The sequence below is a fragment of the Astatotilapia calliptera genome, chromosome 9, assembly GCF_964374335.1.
Source record: "Astatotilapia calliptera chromosome 9, fAstCal68.1, whole genome shotgun sequence".
NCBI classification, from domain to species: domain Eukaryota; kingdom Metazoa; phylum Chordata; class Actinopteri; order Cichliformes; family Cichlidae; genus Astatotilapia; species Astatotilapia calliptera.
Window position 1 is genome coordinate 26,467,442 of NC_137430.1, and position 17,962 is coordinate 26,485,403.

At 38.3% G+C, this 17,962-nt stretch overlaps 1 protein-coding gene across 4 annotated transcripts in view; it reads left to right on the forward strand.

The window, feature by feature from the left end:
• Positions 1-17,962, forward strand: part of LOC113029320 (A-type potassium channel modulatory protein DPP6) — a 263,030-nt gene that overhangs the window by 171,249 nt on the left and 73,819 nt on the right. For all 4 annotated transcript variants that reach the window (XM_026180141.2, XM_026180142.2, XM_026180138.2 and 1 more), the window contains one exon: positions 16,120-16,234. In XM_026180141.2, coding sequence (XP_026035926.1) covers positions 16,120-16,234 — 115 coding nt within the window. The remainder of the gene's footprint in view (positions 1-16,119; positions 16,235-17,962) is intronic.

Sequence of the window (17,962 nt, forward strand, 5' to 3'; positions counted from 1 at the left end):
CATTTCTATTTTTAGTTATTTTACCATGTGGCCTCGCAGTTATCAGGGAATGCTATAGGGTGATGGAAGTGATGTTGTTTTGACTGCATATTTGCACAATAATTTTCCTTTGAGATTGCCACCCAGTGGGTTAAATACTTGCATAGTGAAAGCAAGACTCAAACCAAAACAATCTTGACATCAGTGGTAATCACTGTGTTGCCACCACATTGTACAATCAACATTCCTTTAATAATAATAATAGGGTGAAGGAAAACAGTTGCCTGTTGCTTGTTTAATCACAAAGGATTGACACAGGGAATAGTTCTTCTGCTGTTTAATCAGGATGTTATTCAGGTTCCCGCAGCTGAAAACATTTTTGGAGCTGCCCAGTGCAGTTTTCATTTCTACTGACTGCACTGAGCAGTAAGCTGAATACACCGGGGTTAAATGCCTCGCTCCCTTCGTTGTTGGTAGTATTGTTTAAGGTCACGAGGTCATTTTCAGTGTACTGTCTGTACCCGGTCTTTTTTGTTAGCAATCTAGGTTTGAGGCAGCAAATTGTCGGTTTGATACTGAGGAGTAGTTTGCTCATATTGCCCAGGCATTGTCAAGAAGACCAAGACACCCACACATTCCAGATGAGTTTCTTCTGAGCATGAAGCTCATAAGAAATGATTCAAATTATTTCCAGACATGGTTTGTTGGTGTGGTTTTGAAATTGTTTCTTTTGGGAGTGTTCTTTGTTTTGTTGTAGAAAAGTACTTTTTTAAAATTGCTTTGAAATGAATCTCCACATCATGGTATGAACTCTTGCACTGCACTACCCAAAAAGCATTGCAGTATAATTGGCACGTTAGTTATCTGCTTATATTTGCCTTCAAGGTATTATGGGCAACATGGCTGCAAAATGTGCTTCAAGCTATACCTTTATACATTTTATTAACATATGTCTAAATTTCTCAATATTGTTTTTTTTTTTGTCTTTAACCTGAAACTAATGGTGGTTTTAAAATGAATTACACATTCATATTATTGCATACACATCATGCTGTGGCACTGCTCAGAATTTCTTTACTTTACTCCCGAGTACATGTGCTCTGCTCGTTCACAGCTTACTGATCAGCTCCTAAGTACCCACCTTTATATATCTGCTGTAAACAAACCACCCAGCACAAAACAGCGGATTACTACTACTAGATTCAATATCAACCTTTTTCAGACCTTGACAAAGCAAGGGTATATTTTCTTAACAGAACATACAGTGTCAGCATGGCTAGTTGGTGCTGCAATCCCTTTGCTGAGAGATGAATATGTTGGTCTCTAAGGACTGAGACAGAGGCAGTGTATGTTTATTTTTTTCGAAGGAAAAGTGCAGTGGCTCGCACCATACCGACCACAAAGACAGAGCATTGGATTATGCCATTGGAGATGTTTGTTGTCTGTCTGTTCAGTTTTTATTTTATTTTTTTTTGACCATCTTCCTTCTTTCCACGGTTGTAAATCCACACTTACTGCACACCTTGTTCTCTGTGTAGAGGGAAATTATAGAATTTGCATTGACTCATTTTAAGTCTGCTACAAGTAAATATTTTATACTCACAATGAGAATGTCTTTCCACTACAAGAAAGCCTTTTTTTTCTAAATTTTTGTAATTCCAGAACAACCAAAGAAGCTTTTTTTCTAATGTTGTAGTAAAGAACTGCTGACCATATAAAATAGTGCATCTATATTCTATAGATTTATTCAACAGAAACATCAGTAGAAGTAATATTCTGATGAATAGTACAGCCTTGGCTTTAGCAGTACTCTTGTAGGATTTTCCAGAGCTGTTCTGCATTGGATTGCTGCCAAAGTCCTTCATCCAAGGCTTTTTGAGACTTTCCATGAATTTACTGGCCTTTTAAGTTATCCACACTATTTTGGTAAGTTGTAAATTTGGGGTTTGACTTTGCCATTTTGCTGATGTGCTTAAGCTTATTATTCTGGTAAAAGGTCCTCTTACACCTCAAGTTTTGGACAGATTCTTTGGACTAGTTCAAGCACTTTTGCTGTAAATATGGCTCTGAATTCATTGCTGAATTTGGTATTCTTCTCCTGAAAAGGTGGTTTGCACCAAATGGCTATTTTTTTGGATTTGAAAAAATAAAAACAAGTGCATGCATCAAACACTTATATGCTGTAGTTCCTGACACCTGGTGTGGCCATTTTTCTTTTTCTTTCTTTTTTTATTGTAGTACATGTCATCGGCTTTCCTTAGAGTCAGATGGTGTATTTCAAATCATTTTGAGACCTTCCAGACTTGGCGATCCATCACCATTTTTCTTTGCTTTCTTTGTCTTTGAGAGGTCTTATTTATGTGAGTGATAGGTGCTGTCACTCCCTAATGAGAAGCTAATTACTCATACCTAAGTAGATCCTGATCGATATAGGTTTTCATAACTTGTATTTGGTGATTTAAAAATCTGATATTGCGATGCATTGACTGATTATTATAATTATTTTTATTTTATTTTATTTTTTTAAAAATTAGACATACAAAACGAAGACATCTGGCTAGCATTTTTATGTGTAATTATATACTCTCCTTGGATTAGCTACTTGTTGTTTGTGTCAATAGTGAAGTTGCAAAGTGCCCTCTGGTGGACAAACTGTGTAACATTTTTACTCATATGGTTTGAAGGGTGTTTCTCCCATTTCTTTACCTTTTTAAGACCTTTTCATTCAGTCATTAGCCATTATAAATAAATTGGTCTACACCTAGTTTGAAACTTTATTTAATGGACGAAAGGCGTGACTTCTATGTACCAGGTTGCTTGTGATAAAAATATGCTTAAAAAGCCAAATAATTTCATTTGCACGTTCTTTTTTTATGTGTGAAAACAACAAGACTACGCAACTTTTTACCCTATGGAAGGATTAAAAGTATCAATAGTCCTGCTCTCAATCCCAGGACTATGGTCAAGTTCATGCTCGATGAGCTTGCTACCTTCAAACAACATGCATCCTGACATGGAGTGAGCTTGCATCTATAAAGACTGCAGGCACTGAGGATTGCTGGCTGGTGATTTTTTTTTCCCACCCTTGATTACATCTGAAGAAAACTGTAGTTTTAGTGTGTTTGCTTTGAATAGAACTGTAAAGAAATCCACATTTACTGAACAAGCAGAAAAGCAAACACAAAAAACTCAGCATGGCTCGTTAATCTGACTTTGTCTTTGTAAATATTTAAATTAAACATTTTCTATATGTGCATTCTCTCTCCCACTTTCCAGACAAAATATTAATGTCTTGAATTGGATGCTGTACTTTGCCTTTTGCTTAATAATAAAGACATGCTGCCTAAAAAGATACAGACATGGAATCTCACACACCATAAGTGCCATTAGCCTAGTTTAGCCACCAGCCATGTTGTTATTAGCCAATCCTTTTTTCTCACATTTTGTAACAGTCAGCATCTCCTGGATAGGACCATTGGTGCCAGCAGTGGTTAATGTAATGGATAGTTTGTCCTGGAAGGCTTTTATTTGCTGACTCTCATTTTGTTTTTCATGGATGCCCTCTGTTGCATCACTGAGAGTGACGGGCGGTAAGTAGACAGATTTAGGTTGTCTTGCTGTTTTCATCATATATTTACTTATATATGGAAGTTACTTACATATTTACATTTTAGTTTAGTTCCTCACTCTGCTTACACAAGATGTATGAGCTACATAGCAACTATTTCACACATCGGATAATTCTGTGCTTTAGTTGAAAGCGTAATAAGACTATTAACTTAATTGTAAAAACCCCATTCTGAATATCATGTAATACCTTAGTAGCACACACACCACCTGTATTCTGTTTACCGTTTATGACAAAATTGTAACTAAATTGAAAACTACAATAGGCATTTTCTGAGGACAGCTGATATTGGCTGTGAATTATTGATGTATCTGACTAGGGTGCAACTGTGGATCATCAGAGAAGTTAAAAATGTTTAAAATACACATTTGTTTATATTTGACTCCACTCTGCCTGTTAGACATTTATGCAAATTAGTGCATATTTAGTCACCTCTTTTGCATATCTTGAAATTTCAGGACACTTCATCTTCTTAATGTATTAATGGAAAAGTGTTTTTGTGAAGTCTTTTTTCAAATAATGAGTTTTCCCTGTCAGCCAGATATCCTCACGTCAGTATCAATTATGTACACCAGAATTTCCTTTTTACGCCTTTCCATATTCTAAAGGTTTTTGCAGAGGTGTTGTTTGTATTATTCGAAGTCTGATTTATGCAACATTTATTCCTTCCAAAACAAAACATGGAAAACATATTTTTTGATTGTTGGCAGTAATTCCTGATTAAGTTAATGATAAAAATCCCTGCTGTCAAAACCTATGATTCAAGTGTGCCAACAAAATTAAACAAGATGTTTAAGCCTTACAGTTCATTACACTTGTAGCATAGACATGCTCCATTGAATTGAATAAGGACTTATGTAATATTCAGCTATATGATGAATGTTGAGTGCACATACACTGGCCAGTAATTATGAAACAAATAGTCTCACAACCCTGTTAAATCATTCAGTGGCCACTCTTACATGCAAAGCATGCTCTTCCATTCTCAGCTGAATAGCATGAACAACTGGGTTGTGGTAATAACAACAGGTGGCCAGATGGAGGGTAAGCAATGAATTATTTTTAAACTTTGACAGAGTCACCACGGTAACACAACACAAGGGAATGCAAACAAACTAGACAGATTCAAACGAACTATGCAGTTATGTGGGATCCATCACAGCCTCACAACCCTGTTAAAATATATTATTTTTAATGAGATTTACTTATTTTTTGCTGTTTTATTGAGGCCGATATCTATAACTCACTGTATGCACTTGAACTTCCACTGTGCAGTCAGCATTGCTGGTACATGATCATACCCATCATTGTCGCCCTCTCTCACCCAGAGAAACACTGTCTGTATTTGCAAGCATAGAAGCTCTCCCAATCAGATTTTTTTTTTTTAATTTCAGCAAGAAGAGAGGTGAATGCAGGTTATTTTATTTTTTCTTCCAAAAAAGAAGACCACACTTGAGCGTGAGACATTCTTCATCATGAGAACACTTCAGCCAAACATTATGCCAATAAAGGAGGAAGGAAGTCTATTCTTTCTACATGAATGTTCATATTTTACTTTGCAAACTGATAAAAAAAAAACAGCACGCCAGAATACATTAGCCTGGGTAAACATCAACAAAGCAGCAGCCTCTTTTTATTAGACCCCTACGCCTGGAAGCAGTGGGTTGAGGGGCATTTCATTTCGAGAAAGCGAGCGCGTCTGTCGGTGCATATTGTTTCCATGATGGCAATTTATTTCGCCAGAGTAGCAGGACAAGTGTGCATTATAGAATGAAGGCTGATAGATAAGAACAATAGAAAAGATACTTTTCAATTCTTAATGTTGTTGAGAGATGCACTGGCTGTGCTGCCTGGTTGCACTGAATACTAATCTTTCTGGGTGTGGGCTGAGGGGACATGCAGTGTTCTGCAGTGAAACCTTCCCATCCAGCTTTCTTTTTTCTTCCCTTCCTCTGTTTTTTTTTTTTGTATTCTCCACTAACCTCCTTCCACACAGCAGCTCAGATGATTTTGTAGTTACTTTGCAGCTGGGAGCATTCCATGCAAAACACTTAAGTGAGCCTGAGCAACAAAACTGCATCTCATAAAACTCGAGTTGCTGGTGAACAAGCACAGAGTGTTAAGTGACCAGATATTTTCAGTGGCAGACCTCTGTATGGAGTTGCTTGTTTTCCTGTAGGATAGCATGTTATTGATGGAAAGAAGAATATAGTATAACATTAGAAAGCTTGTACTGTCACTGGTTCCTTTGAAATATAGTGCTTTCTCTGTAGACTGACAAAAACCCACCTCTTGTGGACTGCAGGCCTTGAAAGTCGTCAGCAGGAACACAACAACCAAAAGTCATGGGAAACCAATGTTATTAACCAACTTCGAGAGACAAAGGAATGAAGTTTCAGGTATCTGGTTAAACTTTAGAGCAAGTGATTGAGGTGACTACCAATGAAAGTGAAGGACATTGCTGATTGACATGTGGTAAGGTGGTAAATGTTACAAAGGCAACAAGACTCAAGACTGTTTTCTCTCAACTGACAACCAGTTACCAAGCAAAGGGCAAGAAGTGAATGACCTTCTTTGTGCACAGATCTTGACCTTAACCAAGTAGTTGTAGTTGCCAAAAATCTCATCAAATCTTGAAATGTAAGGTATTCACTACTTGAATACTCTTCAAAGACCATCCTCACACAGTCCATCTGGGCAGTGCCAAGTGGACAGTCAGTGTTGAGTCTGTGACACATGGGCCTTTTTATAAGTAAATAATTTTTTTTCAGGAATTTAGTGGTGACAATATTTAGTTCATATTTAGTTTTGCCAATTAAGCACATAGATGGCTGGCGGTGACATGGTCACAGCAACTCTTTGTGCAACTGAACTAAATTTAGTAATTGCATACAATAGCAGAACTGCGTGTACATTCTGTGACAACAAGAATTACCGTAATCAATGATTTATAAAAAAAATAAACTCCTTATAGCAGTAACATGTTCTAAATACACATTAACTGGGATTTGCTTTTATTTAACACATGAGGCTTGCTGTCTCAAATGTAGTAACAAAATACAGATAATGGAACAAATGTCAGCTACACGCCTTATTTCGGAGTTTGTCACTCATAATCCATACAGATCCAATTTACCTCAGAAGGTTTGGAGTCAGCACATCACACATTTGCATGCAAGGGTACAGCTTCCTTCACATACTTAGCTAATGTTATGCTGGAACATTTCCCAGGGGTAGCTTTGAATAGGCATCAGTCATTAAAGCAGTAGTAACATAGAATTTTGGAAGAATGACCACAATGCCCAATGTTCTACTATTAGAATAGTCAGGCCAGACTTTTATTTTTCCTCCACTGAAATTCATTTATCTTTAACATGTACTTGTGGCACTGCTGAAGTTAAGAGATGAAGGTAAACCTTTTCATTCGGCAGGTACATTTTGCCTCCCCTGACAGATCTGTAGACACATGCTGCCACAGGAAAAAGTGACGAAATGAGGAGAAACTCTGCTTGTGTTCTTTGTTGTTCTTGTTTCCTAAAGAAGACGTGCGTTGAGACTGACAAATAGACTTTTGCCCTCATGCATTATATATGAGAGGCAAGCAAGAAGGGCTATTCCCTCATGTGTGTGCCTCATCACTTGTTTAGCCATATCATGATGTGTGTATACTATGCAGAGGAGCTTTAGCTATAGGGATAATAACCTGATTCACTCGTACTCTGTTTCCATGGCGATGAGGAAAATATTACAGAATAGATGCGAGTAATTGCTTCTTCTTCAGAATGTGCGCTTGCATGTTAAAGGGACATTTTGTCTATGGCTGCAGCAGAAATCATATTTTAAAACACGTGTACGAGTTCCAGGGTATGGTTGGCGAACTAAATGAGATTTCAAATGAGGAGTGTTCAGGTTCCTTTTTAAATGAAGCCAATGTGTAGGTGCCCTTGGCCACTTCATAAACAAATCAATCATTGACATAACCAACTATACAGCTGAGCAACATATTTACAGTTTGGTTCAGAAAAGGTTTTAGTCTATATGGCAAATTACCTTTTCTTAACAGCTGTTAAGAGCGTATGTGGCAGGTATCCATGTTTTATTGAAATATCTGTGCATTAGCTGATAAATTAGCATTCTTAACCTCTTGTCTAAATATGGTCAGGCCAAAATGCTGAAGTTGAAGCTTGAGAATATACCTTCACAAAACCACAGGTACCGTCATGGAGACTGAACCGATCTTATATATACATTCTATATATTTTCAAATTTTTATGGCAGCCCTATGTCATATACACTGACTCGTCCTGCGGCAGTGTGTTTCTGTGTTATTCTACAGAGATGTGATTTAAAGCAAACTCTGCAGAGAGAGGTCAGCTGGCAGTGGCGCCCTCCCAGCATCTCTTTAATGGACTGGAAGAGATTCACTCGCAAATCAAACAAGCCAGGCGGAAGAAACTCAAGAAGAACATACACACACACACATGCTAGACAGTTGAAAATTTGTTCTCCTGGCCTAAGTAACAAAAAAGACAGCTTGTTTATTTACAGCCGTATCGCTGCACCTCACTTTATGACAACAAGAAGATTGTCCAAATGTGTTTGGGTGCAGTTGCATGGGTGCTCTTTGACCTGTGAAGCACAGAGCTGGAAGATGCGCACCATTTGGAATCTTTTATTCAAAGATTAAATGTCTGATTGAAAAAGGCCTAAGAGAAAATCCATCTGTACTTAAAGCCACTTAAACAATGGAAGAGGATTTGAACTTGAGACTAATCTGCTCATATTTCTGCCAAAATGAAGTCCGCTTGAGGAAGATGAAAGAAGGAGAGATTCAAAATCCCTCTGTTTGAAGTTTAAATCATGCCTCTGCACTATGAAACTGGTCTGAAATGACACCTATTAGTCTTTGTTTGCATGAAAAAAATTAGGTTTGTAAAATAAATTGAAACAACTACCTAATAATCATAAAGCAAGTAAATATTACAAAATAATCTGCATTATGCGATTATATGGTTTTATTAGTGCATGTCATTATATGACCTAATCTAATCCATTTCTTTCTGTGCTTTCTGACCCTAATCTCCATCACTTGCAGTCAAAGCTGTGGCACATAACTTGTGCTGCAGTTTTATTTAATCAAAGCCAAACATGTTTCCTGTCCGCCCTGCTGTCACTGCATGACCTGACTAACTTTACTGTAGAAAGAATCATTTTATAAAAGACTAGAAACTTTTTATTTTTGTTTATGTTTCGATCTTTTCAGCTAATTTCTCACCTTGTTCGCTGTGACAACTATATAGATGTGAATAGCTCACTTATTTATATTGTGTTTAGGCTCAATATTATGCATTCTTTGGACTGTGTCTGATGTAAATGACAGATTGTTGGCATGCTATACATCCCCCCAGCTAATTTATGGTACCTTCTGACTGTGTCGTTTTATTTATTTTTTTTTTAAATGCATCAAGGCAAACTGGAACATTTAGACAATTTTTTTTTCTTTCATTTTTTGGTTAAATCCTGGGCAAACCCCCAATGTTATGTTCCCCAAAGTGGACTAAGGGAACGCAAAAGAACTTAAAGAAGGCATTACAGCATTTTCAGTCCAATTATCTGAGCAATGGTCTTGAGGTTAATTTGAGTGATAGTCTTTCCAGGAAGTCTGCACTTCTGTTTTAGTGAGTGAAATTCTCAAATTTCATGTGAATTGCATTACGTGGATACAGACACCTGGATACAGTCTCCATATAAGCTAAGTGCTGACTGTCTCAATCCTGATTAACTCATGACAGCATCATCCTGTACTTTTAGGTTTTAGCCACAACCATCTCTAAGACTGTCTGTACAAGGGCTCAAAGGGACTCAAGAACTCCTTTTCCCATGGTGTTATAAGTGATCTAAGATTTATGCTGGAAGATGATGTGTGTTGCAATAAACATCTGAATTAAAATACAGAAACTGTGCATGCAGCAATAGCAGTACACAAGACTTTGGTTGACAGATACACTCCTGCACATCACTGTGTTTGTTCAGAATCAGAATTAATTAACTATACTGTCACTAATGCTGGAGGCATTATCATTTTGTCCTGAGGGAGAATACATGTAGCCATGCCCAACACAATATAGTTAGAGCTATTAAAGCAGCAAAGGGAGATGAGCCAAATCGTCTCGTCTGACATAGCATCAAATGAATTGAGCAATTTCTCATTATTTAGAACATTTTTAATGGTCTGTTCTTTCTTAGATGATTGCTGGTTTGGGCATTATGACTGTTACTTTGTCAACACTTTCAATGTTTCTAAAAAGTCAATATGGAAACTAACCTGAAAGGTCCTCTTAAAAAGTCAGGTTTGTTGTAAAACTCAAATGAGCTCAACGGAAGTTGATGTCTTGTGACTAAAGAGCTCTTCATCCAAAGATAGGAGCCATTATTTTCATTTCCAGCTGAGTACATTTTTATTGTAGGAGCCACTAAATTAGCTTTGTGTGGTTCAAAGTTCATTTATGCAGTTAATTTTTATAAAACAAGACTATTAAGGATACCCCCACTTGACCTGCCTCGTCAGTGGTCCTGAAGGTTTAGGACTTCAAATTGCATACCACTACTTTCAGTAGTGAGAAAAAATTGAAGGAAAAGCAGCTAAATGTATCTTATTTTGCCTTTTCAAGCATACTTCAAATCAAATAGTTGTTCATTTTGTGACTGCTCAAAAGCTATGTCGATTTTTCCGTTTGTTTACTTCAAGGAACACTGACATAGTGTTGTGTTATGCACTCTCGGGGTTGACTCAAAACTCATAATGTCTGTGCATGCTCTGCCGATTCAAACATGACAGTTACAGAGGACTAGAACACATCAGGAATCTGTTTTTATTCGAGTTTGGACCTGGATCCATCCACAGCGTCTCTCTGTCATGTTTTGGTCACGCTTCAAGCTTTCCTGTCAGTGAACTCTCTCCTGTACCTCCCAACATTTTATTTATTTACTTTTCCTGCAAGCTCTGATGCCTTTCTCCTTGCTGTGCATTTTATACCTCATCTCTCTCCCCCACTCTTCTCGCTATTACTTTAGCACATAAGGCCTAGGTAATTAGTCCAATCATTATGATAATTACAGATCACAGAGGCCTGATCGGGAAGGTTAGACAAGGTTTTGTCCTGTGTCTGCACCCTGAATAAGTGATTACCATTATTCCCTCTGAGCACAGAAAGAGCAAAAAAAAAATTGACACAAATTCCCAGTGAGGTTTCTGTCCTTGCTCTTTTTGGCTTAATCATGTGTTCTTTGATTATTACTCTGCTTCACCCCAAGCAAGTTCCAGTTCAATACAAGAATACTGCATTCTCACAGTTAGCTTTGCTAGCAAGATTTTGCTCTCATTGATGCATAGTTTTCAATGTCATTCCCATAGGTATGTTGATCTATATGGAAATACTGGTTGAGTCATTAGTCATTGTAACAGTTATTTCGGCTGCTGCATGCTTCAAGATTCCTGTTTTGGCTCTTAGCTTGTGCTGTCGGACTAGTAGTGAACATTTGCTGTTACTGGACAGCTTGCTGAACTTACTTAATCTTGACAGTGGTGAAGATACAAACACTGACTGTCAATCTTGGACTTGGACTAAAGTTGACATGGTGATAAAACTTGATAAAACTTTTCCTAACATCACACTTGGAAAGGTTGAGTGAGTTTGAATATAAACTTTACACTTGAAAATGAGTTATTGGTTAAAGATACACTGTGACATTTGATGCTTCTCTGAGCAGCAGCTGTACTGATCCTTGTAGAAGAGATAACAGAACTGCATGGACATTTAGATGAGCCCTTTACCTTTTCCAAATCGCTTTGGCTACAGAGCTACAGAGAGTGAGTCATGCCGTAGCCCTTTCAGCAAAGCGATCCACTTCAGGTTAGGTTGCCCTCCGGGCTGGATTTCTGTAAATGCTTACAGTCACGCACATAGATAAAGCTGTTAATGTTGTGATGGAATCATCCCCAGCTTTAGATTGCTTTATCTACACTGCCGAACCATTTGCATATAACACATAAACAGTTATTACTTAGCAATGCATGAGGATTTGTCTTTTCCTTTAATGTGCATTACACAGATTGAGGGCTCTGCTGTGTTTGCTTTACATTCCATTATTGCATGTGAGTGGTTGCACTCTATAGAGCAATTTTCCTTCAATTTTGTCACCGTATTGTAAATCGTACTCAGTCACATGCTGTATCGACCACAAAAATCAGCAGTGGGCTTTGTGCCACTCTTGTAAAATCTCCAATAGGATTTTCATTTCTGCTGAAAAAATAGATTGTTCCAGAGAGATGGCTCAGCGCTGAATTAGACAAAATAAATCACACTGTAGACTGTCAGCTCGCAGCCCACAGCATTATGCTCATCGCTGGATATCTGAAATAATCTCTCCACAACAAAACCAACTGAGCTCATGGCTGGGCATGTTTGTTGGTTCTGTTTGTTGAAAGAAAAAAAGCTTCCAGTCACCTTTGTCGCACCACAGATTCGCTGAAGTTGTGTCTACATTAGACGATCAGCTTTCATCTGTCACCCTACCGTTTCGCTGCTGCTTCTCTAATGCAGAAGCTCTGTTGCTGCTCAGATTCTATAAGCACTCCAAATGTCTGTGAATTTCTACTGTAAATAGTGAATCTTTGGCATAGGTGACTGGAGCTTGAAATGTCATTTATTCTTTCTTGATTTCAAGACATGTCTTACATGCATACATGAAAGCTATAACGGTTAACTCTTTATTGTGTTAGTTATTATTCTTCAATCTCAGCATTCATTTTATTGTCAACTACAGACCTTTAAAGTATCTTAAACCACCTTTGTGGTAGTTCCTGCAGAGTAGGCAGATCCAGAACTTCAATTTACCATGATGATTGGTGGTTAGTAGTCAATCCAGCAACCAAAAGTTAGTCATTTTCAATTTCTTAAATCTATATCCTCTATGTTTAATCTCACTAAATTAATACAAACTATAAGACCTGATAGACATAACATTAGCAGAGCATAAATGTTATGTGGGTAGTGTGGGAAGTTTAAAGCTTTAAGAACTTTTTTACTTGAATCTGCTTGAGGTGTTCTTCCTTGTGACCATCAATTGGCCATGCAGCTAACTAACTGGTTCCTTGTTTTAATGAATGTGGGTAATGGGAAGTGTGGTAAATAGCTCTGATTGCTCTTATCTGCAGGCTAATGATGTCTTGGGCTCTTTTCAATTAAGGTGGGAACGAGGTCACTAAAAGGTTTTTTTTCATAGCTCAGCCATTCAGCTTCATTAAAGCCTTTCGCATGTATTCATTAAGGCTGCAGCCACAGGTGCCCAAAGCACATGCTCTGCTTCCCTCTTTTATCCTCTATAAACTAATTAAGAACTTATTAATCCTCCATCAGTAGCTTTGGGCTTTGGACCCTTCCTGCAGAGTCCCTTTTGGCTGTGGTTTTGGCACTGGTCTTTCTATGTGCTAGCCACACTATTCAGTGCTGATGTGTGAAAACTTGGGCTTAAAAGTCATTCACCCATATGTTTTTTTTTTTCTTTTCAGATGCTTTAATTTCTGAATTGCCTTAGTTTCTTTCTCCAACATGTATGAGTTCACACAAAATGTAACAGACAAAATGTGTCACACTTAAATAGTTCATATCATTAAAGAGATTTTTATACTAGGCAAAGATAACCCAAGGACATTTTTAAATTTACATTTTTTAAATGATCATTTCATTTATTTCAAGTAAGGGAAAAAACATGATCAAAGCCTACCTGGTCCAGTGTGAAAAAATCTTGCCAAAGCTTAGCAACTGGTTGTGCCAACCTTGGCAGCAAGAACTGCAATCTAGAATTAATGTTAACTGGCAATGAGTCTTTCACATTACTATGGAGCATTTTCTTTCCCCAAATCTTCCTTATAGAATTAATTTTTAATTTGACCAAACTGAATGATTTTTTAGCATAATTGGCCTGTTTAAGGCCATGTCGAACCATCTAAATCAGAGTGAAGTACTTACTTTGACTAAGCCAATGAGCCACTCAGAGTTGGACTTGCTGGTGTGTTTTGGGACATTGTCCTGCTGCATAGTTTGAGCTTCAGGGCACGAGCTGATGGCCAGACATTCTTCTTCAGGATTTACTTGAGCAGAATTCATAGTTTGATATAATCAGGGTGTGAGGCAGCTCAGCAGTCCATTTCACCATACCACTACCATGACTGACTGTTGATATGTTCATCACATAAAATACTGTGTTAGCATTATGCCAGATGTAAACCTTCTAAAAATGTTTAACTCCTGTTTTGTCAGTCCACAGAAATTTTTTTCTCAAAAGTCTTATTGGTTAGCAGTGGTTTTTATCTTTTCATTGTTAAATCAGGAACACTCAGTTGAAATGAAGGAAATGAAGGCTTATAGTTCTTTAGATGCTCCTCTAGATTCTTTTGTCACCTAGTGGATGGGTCAGTCAATCTTAGGAAGGATCATCACTGTTTAAAGTTTTCTCCATTTGTGGTTAATGTCTCTCACCATGGTTTGCAGCAGTACCAAAGCCTTAGAAATCGGTTTGCAACCTTGTAGATGTCAATGACTTTGTTTCTTTAGATTGTAGCATGAAGTGTTGCTTTTCAGATCCTTAAGCCTGATTCATTTCGCCAGACAGATTCAATTTATTCATTCTTTATTTTACAGGTATGGCAGTTATCGGGCTCAGGAAACTGACCTCGGCTTTCTAAAAAATGTATATATATATTAATGGGGAAGGGGGAAAAATACAAAATTTAAAAAACAGGAGGTTGAGAGTATGTTATGCTAATTAGGCATGGATTTGTGTAGTTTATGCCATGTGGCACTTAATTCAAGGATGCTAGTCTGGGAAAAGCTGTACTGTTCAAAGATTGCTCCGGCAATGTATCAGAACAATGTAGTTTATTTTTAGTTAGTGATCCACTCATGATCTGCTGATCATGCCGAGAACGTGCTTCCTGAAACACATTCCTGGATCCTGATTCCTGGAATGTGTATTGGTATTGGTGGTTAAAACGGTTGCATTTTCCCCACAGTGGGCTTTTATAGAGTAAGAATGAGTTTACAAAAAAAATTGACCTTGAAGCACTGCACGAGAATATGTTAACCTCTTTATTAAAATTGAATAAATAAAGTTGAGCAGTATTCTCAGTCTCGTGCTTTCTTTTGTAGACACATGGGATGCAATCAAAGGTAGCAATACAAAGTGATAATTGCTATTTTTAACATGCCAGAAATAAATCCCTCTTTCACACAGCGTCATTCGGCCAGGCCTGCCAACTTCAATATTTAACAAGAAATAATCTCAAAATGCAACAGCACAATCTTCTGTCAGCCAACTAAATAAATAAATGAATAGTCAGATGCAGTATATTCCTACTGGTCAGACCAAAAAAGCAGTCTGCTTTGATGACAGACTTCGAGCTTCATTTTCTGCCTTTCTGAGGAGGGTTCATCTGCAGTCCACTGCCCCTCTTTTACCCACATCTCTGCAAATCTTCAGATGGGAAAAGAGGTGACCCTTGGTCCATTTATTGAGATGGACGGCAGACTCTTGGATTTGAGAGAAAAATGTGTGGAAAGAGTCAATAAATATCTGAAAATAACTGCCGTGTTTAACAGCATCACGGATCGAAAGTTCTACGTTCAGACAGCGAGTGATGGTCAGGCTAGGGTTGTTCTTTCTCACAGAGATGTGTGGCTGGTCCTCTTCTGTTTCTGTTATTATTATTTTTTTTGCTGTATGTGGCTACCTGCTGCACATGACTATGTGTCAAATGAATTTCACATGGTTTGCTCATTATTGCATCTGGGCAAGGACACAAAGCCTAGAGCAGCTTTGCCTGTGTTATTTCCTTTTTATATCCTGCAGTGATACTTTATATGGAGCCATAGTAATTCCTTAGAATTTGGCTTTCACTCAGTTCAGTAGCATTAAAAATATCTTTGTTTCTGGATTTGTAGGTCAAACAAAACGGAGAAGGTGAAAAAAGGGAAAAATTACCTCAAGGTTCCTCATAACTCAGACTCCTTTTCCCAACCCCAAAGCTTCTCTCCGTGCTTTTGTCGAGCATGCAATTCGCCAACGTGTCATGGGCTCCATTTTTATCTGTCACATTCGTTTGCGCGTGATGGCCACTGATGCTCGGCTCATTAAGAATTCTCCCCCCTCCTCTTCCTCCTGCTGCTGTTGCTGCTGCGGCTCTCCTTGAGATCCGAGAGGCTGCGACTCACTGACTCACATTCGTCCTTGACTAACACCCCTATCCTTTATTTCCGCGACTTTGCCTTTTATACTTCTCTGATTCCTTTCTTTCCTAGGTGCTTCTTATCTAGTGTTTCCTTCTTTCTCATACTGTTCTTTTTGATTTTTACTTTTGTTATGTTCCCAACCTGTGTTGATAAACTGTGCTCTGAATCCCTCCCAGAATAGTCTTTATCCTGACCATTTATTCTCTCTGTCTGTCTCTGTAGGAGCTGGTGGGCAGTAACCCTCCGCAGAGGAACTGGAAGGGAATAGCGATCGCCCTTCTTGTCATTCTGGTCATCTGTTCGCTGATCGTCACCTCCGTCATCCTGTTGACACCAGGTACACGGCGCAGGATGGAAGGGGGAGGGACACCATACACTTCACATCCCTGTGTTTACAAGGCTATTATTATGCACCAACATGCTCATTAAGCTTTCACAATCAATCTCACCACGAACAATGCAAAGAATAAAGTGTGAGTGTCAGTATCTCAGTCCTTGTGTGCTCCCAGGCTTTCATGCCGAGTTTGCAGTGTCACTCGCCCTTAGCATCCACATGGGCACTCTTGCTGTAAAGGCTACATTTAGTGAAGGTCAGGAAACCTAATTGAAGTCAGTTTACGCAACATTGCTTTCTTCCTAAACATAGTTGCCATATGTCTTTATAATGTTGCACACACACACACACACACACACACACACACACACACACACACACACACACACACACACACACACACACACACACACACACACACACACACTTTGAATGCCGTTTTTTCCCCCTTGGTTATTTTAAGGCAGTTTCAATTTCGGGATGACCTTCAGGATTTCTGTTTGGAAATTTTGATTAAAGTTAAATCAATAGACCATCTGTTTATGGTCAGGCTCATAAAGCTGCTTGACGTGCTTTTATGCACTGCCAGAGTCAAATCTGTCAATACAACTGGTAGTGTGTGTGAACTATAATTCAGCTCCAAAGACAGTAATCACTGTGCACTTGTTTGTGATTTTTCTGTCACAGGGAATTGTAGCTAATGTCCACAGCCCAGAGTGGGGTCAACCTTTACTAAAGAAATTCAGTGTTGTTTTTTTCTGTAGTGTTCTTAGAGATGTACACCGATGTAAGAGCAAAAATATCACCGGGGTAGACTGCGGCTCGACGGCAGGTGTCAAATCAGCATGACCTAAACCTCCTTGTCACCTCCTGGCTGCAGTCTCTTCCTGTCCTGGGGCATTTGTTGTGGATTTGGATTAAATTGAGCTGCTTTATGTGGCAGTACAAAACACGTCAGGCCAACAGGAGTCGGGCAGAAAGTGGACACCAGGCAGGTGGTGTCTCCAGCTTGTACTTTGTCCTAATCTGACCCTCCCTGTGTTGATTTTTGTGTGTTCAAGCAGAACTACTGCTCTGCTGCAAGGCTTGACACATGCAATCGTTTCTCCCTCGTTTTGGTCTCAAACAGACATTAAACTACTTAGGTAAGCAGATTTTAGAAACCTTTGGATATTAAAATATGTTGTGACCTCATGAAATCCAATTCTGCAAGTTTGTGCGTTCTAATTGGATGTCATGAGCAACTGAGTTGAGCTTCAAAGACAGTTTATTTTGCTCTTTGAGATACTAGTATTCACCATGCGCAATTAATTGAATGGCTGGATTTTTCAAAGTCAAATATTTTATCTACTTGGAGAGTTAGAAAAAAGTTTGGAGATACTCTTTGAACTGGGATGTTTGTCAAAAAAAAGCAGCAAATTCCCTGAAAATAATTTTTTGTAAGGTTTGAGTGATTAGTCTTTCAAAGAGTAAGCACAGATGCAGTTTGTGTTAGGTACCTTAGTTGTGTTAGATGCTTTTGATACCATTTGTATGCCTGTAAATTCTGAAAAGCTTATGTGTGCTTAGTTTAAAGCCCCAAAGCTGAATAAATGGCTAGACTGACTCAGAGTATAAGGACCTCTAAAGGTCTCTGTGAATTATGTTTACAAAATCAGAAATCTCAAAAGAGTAAGTTTTGCTTTTGGAAAAATCCAGGCAGTCTGCCAAAGGACCTATGGAGATTGCATT